Raw genomic sequence first — 17,632 nt, forward strand, 5'->3', positions numbered from 1 at the left:
TGTTTTAAGCTTCAAGCAGTAGTGTGAGTTGAGAAATTATGTGTGAAGGTATATGAGAAGATTTGAGGATTGATTTGCTACAAGGAATACCTGCGATTATGCAAGCTAATTTTGTTCTGGAGTGTTTAAGTATCCTGTTTTATAGACTCATAGAATCACTTCAGTTGGAGAGGACCTTTAAGAAGTTCAATCATAAACTGCCAAGCCCACCACTAATCCATGTCCCTCAGCACGTCATCTCTGCATCTTTTAAATATCTCCAGAGATGGGGACTCTATCACCTCCCTGTGCAGCCTGTGCCAGTATCTAACAACTGTCTTGGTAAATAAGTTCCTTGTCTCCAATATAAACCTCCCCTGGTACAACTAGAGCCCATTTCCTCTTGTCCTATCTTTAATTACTGGGGAGAAGAGACTGACCCTCACCTTACTGCAGCCCAATTTTAGGTAGTTGTAGAGAGTGATCGTGTCTCCCCTCAGCCTGCTTTTCTCCAGACTGAATAACTCCAGTTGCCTCAGGCGCTTCTCCTCAGACTTGTGCTCCAGACCCTTCACCAGCTTCAGTGCCTGTCTCTGGACACACTCTCGCACCTCCATGTCTTTCTTGTAGTGCAGAGCCCAGAACTGAACACATTATTTGAGGTGCAGCCTCAACAGTCCTGAGTACAGGGGGACAATCCCTTCCTTGATCCTGATGGTCACACTATTTCTGATACATCCGTGGATGTGGATGCCGTGTTGAAGGCTTTACTGAGGTCCAGGAATAACTTATCTACAGCCTTTCCCTCATCCACTAAGCCAGTCACCTTATCACAGAAGGAGATCACATTGGTCAAACAGGATCTGCCCTTCTTTAAGCAACCTTGACTAGGCCTGAACCTGTGATTGTCCTATATGTGCCTCACAATGGTGCTCTGGATGTTCTGCTCCATAACCTTTTTGGGCACCGAGCTCAGGCTGACAGGCCTGTAGTTCCCAAGATCTTCCTTCTGGCCCTTCTTGTAGATGGGTTTTATATTTACCAACTCCCAGTCCACTGAGACCTCCCTGGTGAGCCAGCACTAATAGTGGCTGGCACCTCTCTCAGCACCCTCAGCATTTTGTATGCCTAGATGACCCTTTATGCATAACTCACATGGAAATGCCTGACTTTATCTCCTGTGAGTTATCTCAAAGCTGAACTGTAAGAAAAACACAGCTATGGAGAAACTGATGCCTAATAAATACAAGTTATTTACAAGAGCTATTCTGCTCTGGCATGTCTTCCAACGTAATTTGTCCAGAGATATTTTGATCAATTTTTTCTTTCCTATGAGGACAGTTGAGGAAGTAATATTCTGGTATCATCTGACAGTTTACATTTTCCTGTGCCTGTATCAAGCTTAACTTAAAACTTGAAAGTGACAACACAGCATACAGATGCATGTAGTTTTGTTGCAGAAGCAGAGGTCTGCTTCTACTGGTGGGATTGTTCAATACCTCAAAAACTCAGTGAAGCACAGCATAGAGAATTCATTTTAATCACTGAGTCACTTAAGTAAATACTTTATATGAGACAGTTTACCAGTTTTTATCACCTCGTAAATGTCTTTCTGCAGATTTGGTGTTGGTCTTGCCATAATGGTGCTGCTCTTCTCAAAATGTCTGCATTTCCCAAAGAACAGGATGACATCACTTCAGAAACACAAAAAGCCTTCTTGGATGGGTCAGTAATAGCTATTCTGTCCACAACACTTTGCTTGGTATGGACCTTGCTTCTCTTTTTCCATATATGCTGTACCTTTAAGCTTGCACGCATCAGGAAACAAGTTCTAGATCTAAAAGTAGTTTTCTGTAGTGGAATGGGTTTAAGCCCTTGTCCTAACAGCATTGGTCAGTTGTGAAAGACTGCAACATCGCTGAAGGCTTATTTGCAGAAATCAGATGAACCCGTGTACAAACTGTAGTGTGTTACTAGGTAAAGCAGCACTAAAGCCTGTAGATCTTACACGCAGTAAAGGTGTCATTAGCAGATGGGCCCAGATGTGTTTGCAAGTAAGAGAAATCTAGACTTCATATATAAACATGGATTTCCAAGCTGAGTTTTAAATCTTGCTGAACTCTGCTGTCCTCTGATAACTAGATTTGTGTCCTTAATAACTTTAGATGAAGTCATGTAAAATGACTGTGACAATCTAGCAGTTCACTACTGCTACTTGCAGATGCAGTGGCAGACAGCACTTTGTTTCAGCTGAGGTAATGAGCTGAATTAATTCAGCAGTCTGAAAAATGCCAAAGTTAACATAAGGGAAAAAGCACAGCTACCTATCCAAGAGTTACAGCAATGACTTGTTACTGCTCTTTTCTGTCTTTTTTTTAATCTGTCAGGTGTCCTGGAGAGAATTTCTATCTTAGCAGCAAGCTGTTAGATCAGGCTAGTATGTACAGTTTGTATTGCTTTGGTGCCAGCTCCTTTCTCGTCATAGACGGAGAACATGCTAATCAAAACTTAACAGAAAATAGCTTGATCCTTAAACATTTTTTGATTATAAAATTAGTTTTACTTCCATGCGAAGGGCTTTTGAGCCTTCCTGTAGGTTTTCTAATATTTCTCCCATAACATTAGGAAGTTTACATGACTTGACTCTTTTTTAACACTATTTCGTAATATTAAAGTAAGTAAAACTAGCAGTAACCTATGTCAAGGTATCAGCTGATATTTTGATCCCCTGTCTGGGGTCATCTGAACTGGGGGAAGTATCAGTGGCTTTCTTTGATATGAGTACTGGTGGTTAACCACTCATGTTTAAAAATATATCTACAATTAACCATAAGGGTGTGTTAACCTGCCATTGTGATAGTAGTCTGAACTTAAGCACACAGCAGATGTTTACAGTTAGCTTCTTTTATTGAAAAAGCTGTTCAGAGCCAGATCTTCTAGCACAAATTAATTACATCAATTTGGAAGCAGAATTACAACTGAAAAATGATTGCTTTCCCTCAGCTGGTTTATCTGATGCATCTTCCATTATGTCTAGTAACCTGCATTTCTGATACAAATGCCTGTAGTTCTCATTTAAAGCAGTCTTCTGTGCTACAACATACAGGAAACAAACTACTCTGTCCTGTCTGGGCAAGTGCCTGCAAGGCTTCACTTCTGAAGTATAAGGTAGAGCAGCGTTTCCCAGATCATGAAATTAAAAATCCAACATGACAACAAAAGTATTTATTAAGCTGATGATCATCTTGAGCTCTGGAGCCTAAATGAGAAGGGACGTTGTAGGTCCAGACCAAAGCTTCATGTGACCTGGTATTTTTTTCTCTCCTCCTAGGGAAAAAGTCAGATACATAGGGAAGTACAAGGCAGGTATACTGCCTTGTTTGAGTCCAAATTATTTCTTCTTTCTTTTACTCATGCATTTCATTATCAGACTCAGCAGCTAGGTATTAGAATGTAATTTGATTGGTAAAAGTCAAGAAAAATTGTGTGTGCTGGGAGGTTTGTGTGTTTCTATCCGTCTCTTCTTTCTCAATTCACCTCTAAATAGCCTGCTAGTAAAGTAATTTTGGTGTGTGTAGTGAGACATTACTAAAAAAGCAGTAGTAGAAATTGAGTGATGCTTGTAATATTGATAACTGCACAAATATGTATGAATATTAGTTCATCAGTGTAACAGTTATGAGCAGCAAAACTTTTCAGCTACAATGTAAAAACGCATGGAGGCCATTAGCTTTCCAGAGTGTATATCTTTTTGGTTTTAGAGCTGTTTCCCAAACTGTGCTTATGATCTAGGTGAACCTGCTTCTGCAGGGAGGTTGGACTAGATGATCTCTAAAGGTCCCTTCCAACCCCTACCATTCTATGATTCTATTAACTTTGTCTTCAGTGATAATAGTTGGCACATTATTCGACTTGTGAAGCAGAAGGCTTTAATCTCTTGATGATTTGATTTAGAATCTGTAAGACAATTTCTAAACCTCCATACGAACTCCTGAAGATGGATGATTTGTCAAGCAGCCTTCCATCTCTGCAAGATATCCAGACAGCATACACAAGATTTAAACAGCTGTTTTTGATAGGTAAGTCAAACTTCAAAGTTGTCTTTTGCCTGTAAAGTGACTGAGATGCAAAGCGTAACAATACTGTTCTATGTCTCATGAATTCAGTCCATATCTTGATTGTTGTCTTGCTTTTGACTGTGGTTAAAAGTAGACTTTTAAATATGTAGCTGAAGACCATGCTTATGACTGGTGTGTTACTGGAGGTTTCTAGTTCTTAGTATTTTTTGCTAAGGAGTCATAGTACCTGAAAATGACTTTTAAAGAGAGTGACTATGGAGTTTAAATGTTAGTTGGAATACACTAGCTGGACTGAAATTTATCAGGAGAGAATTTTCAGTCTTCTGTAGGCAACTGAAATTGAATGTTAAGTGTTGACCTTTAAAGCTTTGGTGCTATGTCAAAAGTTTAGTCTAAATGTAAATTAATTTTTACCCTCACTTTTGTTACAAGCTAGTCACATCTCAAACCATATAAAACACCAACTTGCTTAAAATTCTATCACTCTGTCTGTAGGGCTAAACATGACTACTATAAATACTATGTTTACTTGAAAGGAATGAAAATGGGAGCCATGTGAAAGCATAATCTACGCTTTCAGATGTTTTTCTGGGACTTTGACCTTACCTTGAAACTGTGCAGTGTACCACTGGGCCGTTTTGGACAGTAGGTCTTCTACAAGATAATGAGGGTAAATGTAATCTCTGGTGAAGTACTGAACACTGGGGCAGTTCACCTATGGCTATTGATGTTGAACATAACAAAACCAGTCATCATTGTATATTATATACAAACTGTATTTGCAGTGTAGCCTACAGACAGTATCCAAGTCCTGTTGGTTTTATATAGGGAATGTAGCTGGTAAGTTGCTATTGATTAGTAAATTAGTATGAATGGGTTTTGGTAAATACATAGTAAAGATTTCAGTGACAGTCTGAAGAGAAGTCCAAGATATGTGAGGTATTTGCCAGAGTTTCATGTTGAGGATTTTGTCCACTGTATGCTGTCAAATGCACAGTGAATCTTAGGAGCCAAAAATAATTACCTATATTTTAATGTAGTTTCTGGTAACTTACCCTCCAGTAGAAAAAAAAAGCTTCAATTTAAGTCATTTAATACCTCTAGGGATAAACTGCACATTTCCGTAGTGTAGTTGTATCATTATCTGAAATTCTCTTTTGTTTCAAGTAATATATTAAAACTGCGTTCTAATAAGTGGTTTTGTCTCTCTGCTTTTTAAATAAGCTTTGGTAGTGTACTGTATCTCACTGAATATAGCAGTTGGCATTGGGAGCCTGAGAAAATTGTTCTGGTAGCTTTTTGCAGAAGTATTAAGCTCTTACAGAAATTGAATACTACTGTTTTTCAAAGTCGGAACACGTTAACCGTTGTTTTTGTCCTGTATGTGCCTGGTTAATTTGATTAAGGGTAATTTGGAGGTGTTCATTGATGAGAAGCTCAACATGACCCAGCACTCTGCATTTGTAGCCCAGAAAGCCAACTGTGTCATGGGCTGCATCAAAGGCAGCATGGGCAGCAGGTCAAGGGAGGAGATTCTCCCCCTCTACTCTGCTGTGTTGGGACACCTCCTGTGCAGTGCTGCATCCAGCTCCAGGGTCCCCAACAGGAGGACATGGACCTATTGGAGTGGGTTCAGAGGAGAGCCAGAAAAATGACCAGACGGCTGGAGCAGCTCTGCTGTGAAGATCATATGAGTTTGAGTTTTTCAACCTGGAGAAGGCTCAGGGGAGGCCTTATAGCAGCTTTTCAGTAACTGAAGTGGCCTACAGCAAAGCTGGAGAGAGACTTTTTAGAAGAGTCTGTAGTGGTAAGAAGGGGAAATGGCTTTAAACTGGTTGGTTAGGCACTGGCCTAACCTCTCTGGTGGACCAGAGAGGCTGTGGATACCCCATCCCTGGCAGTGTTCAAGGCCAGACCAGAGGGGGCATTGAGCAGTCTGGGCTAGTGGAAGATGTCCTTGCCCATGGCAGGTGGTTTGGAACCAGGTGATCTTTAAAGTCCCTTCTAAACTGAAACCATTCTATGATTCTGTGAAATTCAGCATAACTTAAATTTCTTTTGTTTTTGCTAGAGTTCTCATGAGCCTCAGTGTATGCCATTTATCCACATACCTTAACTGAAGTATCAGTTCTCAAATCCTAGTGGAGAATTTCCTCATTGTCCTAGAAAATGGGGAAGAAGGGAACGTTTAATCTTTTTTGTGATATTATTAAGCAACATACATTAATTAAGGGATAAAACAAGCTGCAAGTGTTTTGTTGTGCCTTTAAAAAAGTTCCTATTTTGATTTGGAGATTACTTTGTCTGAGGTAGGACTGCTGGATCAGGCAATTGTCAGTTGAGGCCTGCATACTATTGAGTCTGATTATGGTTGAGCAGCACTGAAGCAAGCCACACTGAATGTAGCTACCCAACTTATTTTTTGAGTAAAATTCTTCTATACTGTCCATAAGGTAATAGAAATAAAGAAGACTTCAGTGTGGAATATAAATGTCTCCCTAGGTGAAGGCCTGTTATTTCTATGGGGAGGGTGGAAAAGAGAAATCCTTTTTCCTTGCTATTCTTTGGGAGGTTTTGAAGGACTATAACTTGGTACTGTAATTTTGCCTTGATTCAGAATGGACAGAAGTTTTTCAAATAGTGATGGCAGGCTAAAGGGAATGTGAGATTTGGGTGCAAGGGAATATTCTCAAAATGAGGAGTAAAGGGTATCTCACTTGAAGTACTGCAGTGTGTGTACTTTAAAGGGTGTCATACTTAAAGGTTGGAAGTGAATTGAGGGGTGCTGATCAGGAAAAAAAATGGAGAAACCGACATCTAATGTGAACACAACTGACTTGGAAGCTTTGAAGGTGTGTTTAAACGATTTTGTGGAGAACTAGTTTCTGTGGTCAAGGTGAAATGAATCAGGGAAAGTTTTTTTTAATTTGCAGTTATAATGAACAGAAAGAGGGGCAAGAGGGGCATGAGCAGGCATGAGAGCAGATCATCTACAGGAGCAAACCAGATACATGCCTGTGTACTTGAGGATCATAGATGCAAGCTGCAGAACACAAGATGGAAGTCTGTGTGTGAAAATTAAATGTGAGAAGCATATGGAGAAACTTTGGAAGTATAAAGAAGTTATACAGAAAACAGGGAACTGAAGCCATCGGGGAAGGAGGGAAATGTGTATGTCAATTGTTTCTCAACAGTAGAACTGTGATAGACCTTGGGCTTCAAGGTTTATCTTATGCAGGAAAGGTAATCTACCATATCAGCTTATGAGAGAGGATTGCACTTTCTGAATACTGGCTTTGATAGAAATAAAAGCAATAGAGGTTTAGAGTGCCTTTTAAAAGCTACAAAAATCTTAATGAAATTCATGGGGTTTGTGACTGTGATATTGTACTTGCCTCCCTGTTTATCTTAGCTATTCCCTTTTTTAGTGTATTTTAATGAGTCTTCATTTGCAGTGAAAACTCTTTAAAACCTTTTTCAAGTAGTCTCACATTCCATAAATTTGTGTAACCACCCTCTGATAGCACATTTTTGTTTCTGGCTCTAATGGTAATAGCTTTCAAATTCCAGCCACTTTATATAGAGCTTTGTATAGATCATGCTTTGAAATCAGGGAACTGGAACTTGGAAGAACCATCATCTCCCATTAAACTCCTTTTCTTTTCCTTTCCCATTTTGTCAGCAGATTTGTTTACTTCACTTGGCTGCTGTGAACCTAGAGCGTATTTATTCTAAAAGCCTATAGTGCTATAAAACTTTGCTAGTGTTTGTAGGACTACTTCGCTTCCTCATTGAGTTACAGATTGTTGACTTTAAAAGTGATTAGGATTTACTGACTCTGTACTCCTGGTGGTTTTGTTCATAACTGAAAAATAATACAAAGTACGGCTGCTAATTAGCACTACACATGTGAGCAAATAAATTTGGGGGTTTTTGTTTTGGTTTTTTGCAGATAACGGTACAGACTTCTGGGCAACTGATGTGAAATGGTTTTCATTACTGGAGAGCACAAACTGGCTGGAGATAATCAGGTTTGCTATATCTGTAGCTTTCAGTTTGTTGTTAAAAGCATTTGTGGTGGGTTTTCTAGCTAGTTTCTTGAAATACGACAACATTCTTCACCTCCAGTAGGAAAGAAAATTAAGACAGACTTATGGTCCCATTTATATATCTTATTTCTAGAAGTCGAGACGGTATTTTTACAGTACAGGCTTGTGTGAAGCCTCCCATGTTAAGGGATGTAAGAAGTAGCAGGTCTTTCCAACTGCAACTCTTCCAGCAAACCTTTTAAAACTATAGCTTCAGTAATTTCCCTCCTGCACTTAGTCACCTTCTTTCCAAACTGAAGAATCCTGTTTGTTTCTTGCATGAAACCTGTTCCGTGTCTCTGACTAGCCTTGCCATTCTTTGTACTCTCTACTTCTGTAATATCCTTTAGGACGGGATGAACTGCAGTATTCAAGATGTTAGCCCACCAAAGATTTATAAAATGACAGTTGTTCTCAGTTTTGTCCCCTTCCTCTCCTGATTGTTCCTCAAGTTCTTTTTTCTTCTCTCAGCAGTCCACAGTGAGTAAGTGTTGGAATGGTGTTGCCTACCTTAAGGCTTGTTATAGTGGAATGAGGGGTTTTATTTGTGTTCAGTGTTACTTCCTGCTAGCTTTATTGTCTGCCAGTTTATTCTGTGATCAGCTTGTTACCATGAAGTGCTTTTGCAATCTTTTGCTTCTGAAAGCTTCTGTTCTTTCTAGTCTTAATAACAATCAGTAAATACTGATAGATATTCCTTAGTCCAGTTCAATGTATGTTGAATGATAAGTTCTAGTGAAGATTGTGTTTTGAGAAATGCACTGACAAAACCCAGGGCACAAGCAGTTTAAAGTAAACAGCAGCCTAAGTCCCCATCCTGATGTTGTTTTGAGATTGGTCATTTCCATACTTGGATCCAGTTGCTTCCTGGATCAGCCTGTACTTGACTCTTGCAGTTCAGTTAGTAGGTATGCCCTCTCAGCTATTCTAGATGATAGAACAAAGACTCCGACAACTCCGCACTTTCAAACTATCAGCTTCTATTACTGACCATGGCATCTGCAAGAATCCTAATCTGTCTGCAAGCTTTAGCTAATACAAACCAACTTTATTAATAGTTAGGTCTGGAAACCAAGAGCTTTACTTCTGTTTCTATGTGATCTTTAATTTTACTCAGTCTTCTTTGTGTAGTGATAATCTCTGAATAAGTTTTGGCTGCATGATTGCTGATCCTCCTCAGCTTCTTAAAACTAGGTTATGGGAGAAATCTAATGTGTGGTAGATCAGAACATAAGTGTGGTGATGTTGTCTCTCTCCAGGATAAACATCCGTCTCTTAGCAGTTGTAATACCTGGGGGTGTGGGAGGTGTGTGGTCACTGTTTTTGATCCAGAATAACGCACTTTGTTACAAGTGGACAAATATAACTATTTGAAATGCATGACCAATGGCCAGATAAAGACACCTTTGAAAGTTCACCTTGAGGCTAAACAGTTCTTCATGTACACAAGTGGAGCATGCTTTTTGTTGTTTTAAAGGTGTAGTCAAGTTTCAGTATGATGACATTCTAACCCCTTTTAGGGGAAACTGATGTGAGAAACTTGTTTGTAAAACTGCTATGAAAATGTTCACATATCTTTTCCTCTACCACGACAGGCGAGTCTTGAAGAAAGCAATAGAAGTTGTTGAGTGCCTGGAAAGACAGCATACCAATGTTGTCCTGATAGGTAAGAATTTTGTCAGATTATCCTTTTTAAAAAAAAAAAAGTATTTTGAATTTCTTTAGATGTAGCTTAAGCTGTAAGTTTATAATTATAGTAGAGGCTGGTAAAATTAGTAGAGTACCAGACTCCTGTTAATTCCTCCTGTAGTCAAATTCCTCCTGTATGCTTCCATGTTAAGCATAGTTCTGGGCTAAGAGAAATGTTGTGAATGAGAAAGCTGCTGATGAATTGGCAAGAGAGTCACCCTACCACTTGTTTATGCATTCTTGTTTCCTAACTTACTTTATCATCTTGCTGTACTTTAGTGGGATGTGGGGGGCAGACACCTACACAAAGAACAGGGAGCGTGAAAGCTTTCTAAAAGGACATTTTAAAGTTCTAGATATACACTGAATATTATGTAGTCTCTTTATTATCTATAGATGAAAGAAGATGCATATTATGCATCTTGAGCGGTTTGCTTTCCTAGATTGAAGGAATCACCTGGGAAGCCAAACTCATTGTTAGCAGTTAAGCAGTTTTTCAATTAATAATTCAGTTGTTTTTCCACACACTTAACATTTGAAAACCCAACAAGGGGAAGAGATGTTTCTAGAAGGCATGTGAAGAATGTGTGTTGCATGAGGAGGCAGTTTCAGATCTTGTGAAAAGATGCATGTAGAATAGAAAGGGTAAGGGCAGATAGCAGGCCTGGTAGCATATGGCAGGAGGGGCACTATGTGCATTGTGGGAGACTGAAAGGCATAGGCATGAAAGGTATAGTAGTAAAAGCTCAGTTTTTTTCAGGTTTTATTGTCAAAGTATTATCCTAGCATAAGTGTATAAGAAATTGTACATTTTTTGCAAAGGGAAGTATTGGAAACGGGGATTAATTTCTGTCTGGTGCTGTAAGAGTTGCAAGAAGTGTGTACTTCTCTGATCCAGAAATCCAGTTTGCTTATGTGAAGCTAGCAATACATTGCTTTCTTAACCAAAGTTTTAGGAATGGCTTAGTAGACAATGTGTTTTCTGTTCTCTTCTGTAGAAGAGAGTGCTACTGATCTGTGCTGTGTGATCTCTAGCCTGGTTCAAGTGATGATGGATTCATACAGCAGAACAAAGTCAGGGTTTCAGAGCCTTATTCAGAAGGAGTGGGTAGTTGGAGGACACAGCTTTTTGGATCGTTGTAACCACTTACATAAAAGTGACAAAGAAGAGGTAATACTGTTTTCCTGTTACTTTCCTTACTATTTAAAAGTTTAGTCAGCATAAGGAGGGATTTAGATGTCAGTTCAGAAGTTCTGGTTACTGTGAGGATTTTTGATTTAAGGGCTGATGTTTTGTATCACTTCACCGTTTTTGCCTTTTAGAGTTCAGCAATGTCTCTAAAACTGAGGAGGTGTAAAATTTCCCATTCTGTCTTGGTATATTTTAGAAAACATGTATCTCACATCCTCTGAAACTGTGCTTAGTGGTAGTAGTGTATAGATAATAGCGAATTGTCTATTCTTGTCAAAGCTAGAGTTGATACTGTCATGCCAAATGTGATCTCACCTCTCCATTTTTGTTTATGTTTTGGGAATAGGTCAGATTGCTGTACAGAATGGAGATCATATGTGTAAACTGGCTAGTTATGATCAATAATTGCTATAAACCAGCTCTGTTTTGCCAACTTTAAAAGGCTGCATAGCAGCAACTTTCATAACAAGTTAATGTGTGCAAATTCAGGTTAGAAAGTGTTCATTTCTTCTTGTCAACAATTGGCTAAGAGTAACTCAGATGATACTTCTTCGGAGTTCAGCCAAAGTTATGTGCAGCAGTTCTGCAGTTAGCCAGATTGCTTTCCTTAAGATTTGTACTTGGAGACACTAAATACTGTAAAGTAATAATCTGTGTGGTGGAACCTGTATTTTTCTGAAACTGATGAAATGTTTTCTTTTCTTAGGCTCCTGTTTTTCTGCTCCTGCTAAATTGTGTTTGGCAGTTGGTACAACAGTATCCTCCAGCATTTGAGTTCACAGAAACTTACTTAACTGTCTTGTCAGACAGCCTCTATGTGCCTATTTTTAGCACTTTCTTCTTCAACTCGCAGCATCAAAAAGATACTAATACGGTAAGGGTTTGTTATTTTGTCAATGCAATGTGTTGGAGACCAGGTTTGACCAACAAGCCAGGGCACACACACACACAAAATCTCTAGCAGAATTTTTTTCCAAACTTATTTGAAGGTTGGTGCCTTGAAAGGTGAATGAGTTGAACCTTGGCTGCAAGGAGTCAAGTTCAGGACTTGTGAGTGTATGATGACAAAAGGAAAACGACTCAGGAATATGTTATTTCTAGTGTACAGTTATGGGCTTACATTTATTGCTTTTTGATGAAAATGAAGCTCCTTAACCTAAGAGGAATATCCTGCCATCCTGCAGAATAAGTTATCTATAAAATTATTGTATAGTATATTCTGTTATATTCCAAATTCAGCATTTGCTGAATGTTGATTTACATTTGGTTCGTGCTTTTCTCTAACCTAAGAAGCTGGAAGCAATGGGAGTATCCTCCGCAAGGCTGCACAGAGGCTGGAAGAAAAAAACCAAGAGAAGACTACCATCTTGCGTATAAAAAAATTGTAGCTGGTAGCACTGCATAACTGCAGTTAACTTCTGAAGCTTGGAGAGGTTTATTTCACAGTCCTAACATGCTTTCTATGTTTGAAGAATTCATCTGTCTATCTCCTTCCCAATTTCCAAAACTTCTTTTCTTCTTTAGATTATTTAGTCTTATATTCATCTGTGCAAGGCATTCTTGGTGCTAATTGCACTGTTAACATGAAATACTGTCTGAAGGTACAGAGAGTAACATATAAACACTCTTTATATCTTTACTCACTTCACCTAATAATCTTTTTCAGCTACTGAATACGTAGAAACCACAAGTGTTCTTGTAACTCTGTGGCCCCTTCTGTGGAAAGCCAGTTTCTTAATTTCACCTTAACTTGGATAGAATTCAGTTATAGCAGCATTGATTGTGGCCTGTTTGTTTTGACAGAGCGGTGAAACCCTCAAGACACAAAGCGGTCCTTTCAGATTTCTTACTGTGTGGGACTGGTCTGTGCAGTTTGACCCCAAGGCTCAGGCTTTCCTCAACAACCCTCTTTATGCAGAGAAACCAAAACCAGACAAAAGTCAACGGAAAACTTCATGTTTCAGAGTAAGATATGTGCTACCTAACTGGGTTTCTTTTTAAGATAAAAATATTTTGCACATCCCCTACTTCAAATGTATTCACAGTGGAAGTACTGGTGGAAAGCTTTTTAACTGAGAAAGTGCATGGGCACCTCACAGTCACATGGCTGTGAAGAATACAAGTTGTACCCATCTCAGTTAGAAATCATTCTTTTTGCAGTTGGTGTGTGTAGCCATGAGCTTAGTGGGCTTTTACTTCATACTTTTGTGCAAGTGTAGGTATAATTCGTGGGACTTAACAGCCAGATGAGTTGCATTGACATGTTTGAAGTGAGTTAATTTTGTTGCTCTACAGAGTACCTAACAAAAATAGGTACTCCTATATGTACAGTGTGTATAGACACAGAAATATAAACCTAAACATAGCAGGTTTACAGTTGCCTTCCTAATTTTGTCTGAGTGCAATTGGAATGTGTGTGTATGCACTTGGAGGGGGAGGGGAAACAGCAAGAAAAATTGTCTAGGGTATGGAAGGATTATGGGTAGACCACCTCATTAGTGCAAAGCAGTACAAATTCAGTAAAAAAAGTTTGGAGTAACCACTTTTGATTGTAATATCCCTGTTGATTAATTTCTGTTTTGCACAAAGCATTCTCGAATGAGACACACACTGTGATCTAATTCATCAAAGAACTCTTGTGCATACAACAAGGAACTACTGGCTAAAAGCTTCAAGTGCCTTTGAATTTGTATGGCTATCTTAAACCAAACATGGAAGTCTAATACTTGAACTTGTGCAAAAAATTCTACTTTTTTCAGAGGAAAAAACTTCATTCAGTGCTACTTCATTGCTATAGTTGCAGTGCAGGGAATGTGTCTGGGAGTATCAACTATGCTGTGTGAAGTATTTGGTGTATTAGCCCTTGAAGAGCAACAGTTTTAGACTGTATAGCAAAGGAGTGGCTGTGTTTATGTGGTTTTTTGCCTGTAAGGATTTTCTGAATACAAGTTGTGTTTTTTCATCCTCTTAAGATGCCTTCTAAAGTCCCACCAATATATATCTCAGTATATTTTTCTCTTCTTTCCTCTTAAAGCATCAACGGCAACTTTCTTTGCCATTGACACAAACAAAATCTTCCACGAAGAGAGGATTTTTCAGGGAGGAAACAGATCATTTAATAAAAAACATTCTGGGTAAAAGAATTGGCAAGTTCATAAATTCTTCAGAGGAACCACCTAATAGCTTCAGGGAATTTTATGACAGCTGGCATAGTAAACCTGTTGACTATCACGGTCTTCTGTTACCTCACATCGATGGCCCTGAAATCAAAGTCTGGGCACAACGGTATTTGCGATGGATCCCTGAAGCCCAGCTTCATGGTGGTGGTACAATAGCTACAGCTGCCAAGATTTTGGACTTGATGGAGGAAGTGCAAAGCTTGCAGGTGAAAATGGATGAAGAACATAGTCAAGCTATTTCTGGGGATATACATTCTGTTTCAATGATAAGAAATTCTGCCCGTTTGTCATCCTTGTTTCCATTTGCTTTACTTCAGAGACAGTCTCTCAAACCAGCTTTACCCACTAGCACCTGGAAAGACTTGGAAGTTGAAGATGACTTGGTCAAGAGGGATGATGAATTTGTTGATCTAAGTGGTGATATGTCATAAGTTGTATATAAAGTATGTACGTGTTAAAGTATGAATTGTATGTGGCTGAGCTCTGAGTTTTAACTGTGCTGTATCCTGAAACAAGGAACTCACTCAAGGGTTTGTAGGGTTTAAAAAAACCTCACCTTGGTTGGAAGGAACCAGTCATCATGATTAATTGAGCATACTTTGAACTTCCGTTTCACTAACATTATTTATTGCAGAAACACATTTTTAGCATAGCTGTAATAAACAAAAAAGTAGGCTGGAGTAGCCACATGGCCACATTGTTTAACAAAGAAAAACACACAACAAAAAAACCATTATTTTTGGATGTAAAGGTGGAATACCAAATACATACAGCAACAATCACTAGCTTAACATAAAACTTACTCCCTTTATGCTAGGAGTATTGGGATGGAAATACTGTGACTAGGAACTTATCTTCATTTTCTCCCTCATATACATTAAACAGTGAAAGGTCCAACTTAACATGCATTCACAAATAAGCTTTTTACAGCTGAAGAATAAACTTGTGGTCACCGGGAGTCTTCTGTCTGCTGTGGCATCAGCTGAGGTCATGTGCCTGTTAACCTCATCTTCTCTGAGAGTGTTCATCTTCAGCTTGCAGCACTTCACCTTGTGTGGTATTTTAACAGCAGCTTGGCTGCTCTAAGCCTGTGCATGCACTTAGCTTAAGGGTCGGATGCAGAGCTTAGCTATACATTTTAAGTCCTGCTGTGTAGCTGCTGTGCTATATGCCCTTGCTGCCTTGGAATATTCTGTCCCAGACATTAACTGTAAGAAATGGCCTGACTGAGATTTTAATTTGCCATGAATACTTCTTTTAATAGAGTGACACTTTCATTGTGACTTTCCCCTTTTGTGTCGGTTGCCTTTGAGGCTTTCTGTAGCTTGCACTGAGACCCTGCAGGTAGAAGGGAAAACTTTTTTTCTGTAATCCTGCAGCAAAGCTGTATTTGCAGTCGGTTGCCACATATCATGAGTTGGTGGTGCAGCTTATGAATGTGGCGTTCATACCGTATGAACACTTGCATCCTGTTGCTGGATGTTATAACAGTACCTCAGTGAAAAAAGCCATAGAGAAATGCCTGTTGACTTTGATCTACTGTGTGTCTGTTTATATATAAAGTATTTTTACTGCAAATAACTGTACTTTTTAAAGCTGAGTATTATTTGACTATCAAATCTATTTTGAACCCTTAAACTCTAGAATATCTAGAAGCGATGTAAGTCATAAAATCAGTTACACAAGAGGATAGACACTGACTATTTCCTCTGTTCTCATACCAATTTAGAAATTCATGCTGGAAAACTTAGCTGGTGATGAAACTGTTGCTTACGTTGGATCAGCTTGGTGTAACTGGGGATATTAAAGTTGCTGATTATTCACTTCCCGCTGAGTTGTATTAATATGTATCACTGGTGGAGAAACTGTTTCTTACATTGGATCAGCTCAGTGTAATCGGGGATATTAAACTGTGTTACTGATTAATCACTTCACACTGAGTTGTATTAATATGTATTGCAAAAAATTATCAGCAGTCCTCTAAAAATAAAATCTAATATGCTAAATACATATATTAATGGGGAAAGGGGAAGAGCTTAATGCAGCTGTGCCAAACTGAAGCTTCCCAGCTCTTGATTGCCTTAAGTCTTAGTAGTGCAAGGACAATACTTGAGTTTGTAGGATTTTATTAAAAATACACTAGTACTTTAGCTTTCTTCTGTGATCTCCATATGATCTTGCAGCTAGCACTTGCTAGAATGGGCAGTCCAGGACATGTCCTTCAGACTTTATTATTACAGTTCCAGTGACTCATGTATGCAATGATACTTCACATGTTGAATGACTGATAATGCATTTTTATGGTGAAGAAACACCTGTCATTCTAATTTGGGTTCAAGGGGTTTTTTTTAAACACTGCTGTTAGGAGGGGGAAAAAATTAAATGGATTTTTCTATACTTTTGATCAAACTGATGTTTGCATATTTATATTAAAGAGATGTTGGACATCTTGTTTGTACATAAGTTCTCAAAAGGTTTTATAGAAGAGAAACATATATGTGGAATTGAACATGGGAAAACTTCTAATGTAGAGCAAATAACGTTGTTACTGGTTTTCTGCACTATGAGATTGGAAATATACTTAATATTTTTGCTCCAAGCTTCTGTTTATACCTCCAGGTTTTTACACTGAATGCAAGCAAGAAGCTTTACAGATTTGGGTGGGTTTTTTTAATACTGTCATTTCTGCCAGCAGGCTGTTTGGAGAGTATCAATAAAATATACTTTGATGCATTTGTCCTGAAATGAGAATGTATATTTAAGGTCGTATTTTGCAAATGATGCTTTGCATCATAGGAGACTTCACAATCTGCAGTGATAAGGTTTTTCCAGTTACATGCTGAGTTTTTACAAACTGTTAACAGGGAGGAAGCTATGCAGTTTTAGACCTCGTTATACTTACTGGACAGATGCTGTGAGCTCAGGAAAGAAGGAAGTTCAGTGCAGTAGGATGACTATGGAAAGTTACTAAGGTGGTCTAGAAAGTAGTTGATGAATGTCAGTTTTGAGGGCTTATTAAATGATGTTGGTTTCAGTCTCAGCAATATGTTTGTCTTCGCCTATTTGAAGGGGGAACATTGTTCTTGCAACATTAAAATAAGCAGCTTTTTGGCATTGCAACAGCAGTGTGTTTGTCCGATGAGATATGTGTTCAGAATGGTCTGGGAAGTGGTCACAGTGAGCTGTAGAGCACAAATTAAATATGTTTGGGTTTTTGTTCTAGAGATTACAAATTATTAGCTTCTGTACAAAACCAGCATTCGCACAGATGACATGTATTCAAAGATCATGCCACATAGCCTTTTTCCCCAAGAGATTATTAGGAGATTGTGACAGACTTTTCGTGAAGTCACTGTAGAGCAAGAGCTTTTGTAGCAGCTGTGAAGTGCTGGGCTGTGTTGTGACACAAGATGTGCCTCTGCCTCA

General features: G+C 38.8%; 1 protein-coding gene across 2 annotated transcripts in view; it reads left to right on the forward strand.

Annotated features, from left to right (window-relative positions):
* MTMR12 (myotubularin related protein 12) overlaps positions 1 to 17,375 on the forward strand; it is a 34,419-nt gene extending 17,044 nt beyond the window's left edge. For both annotated transcript variants that reach the window (XM_062018576.1, XM_062018577.1), the window contains 8 exons: positions 1,598 to 1,704; positions 3,934 to 4,058; positions 8,011 to 8,089; positions 9,742 to 9,812; positions 10,834 to 11,006; positions 11,734 to 11,901; positions 12,831 to 12,992; positions 14,062 to 17,375. In XM_062018576.1, coding sequence (XP_061874560.1) covers positions 1,598 to 1,704; positions 3,934 to 4,058; positions 8,011 to 8,089; positions 9,742 to 9,812; positions 10,834 to 11,006; positions 11,734 to 11,901; positions 12,831 to 12,992; positions 14,062 to 14,637 — 1,461 coding nt within the window. In that variant the 3' untranslated portion in view covers positions 14,638 to 17,375. The remainder of the gene's footprint in view (positions 1 to 1,597; positions 1,705 to 3,933; positions 4,059 to 8,010; positions 8,090 to 9,741; positions 9,813 to 10,833; positions 11,007 to 11,733; positions 11,902 to 12,830; positions 12,993 to 14,061) is intronic.
* The last annotated feature ends 257 nt before the right edge of the window (positions 17,376 to 17,632 follow it).

This window comes from Colius striatus, chromosome Z (assembly GCF_028858725.1).
Source record: "Colius striatus isolate bColStr4 chromosome Z, bColStr4.1.hap1, whole genome shotgun sequence".
Taxonomy (NCBI): domain Eukaryota; kingdom Metazoa; phylum Chordata; class Aves; order Coliiformes; family Coliidae; genus Colius; species Colius striatus.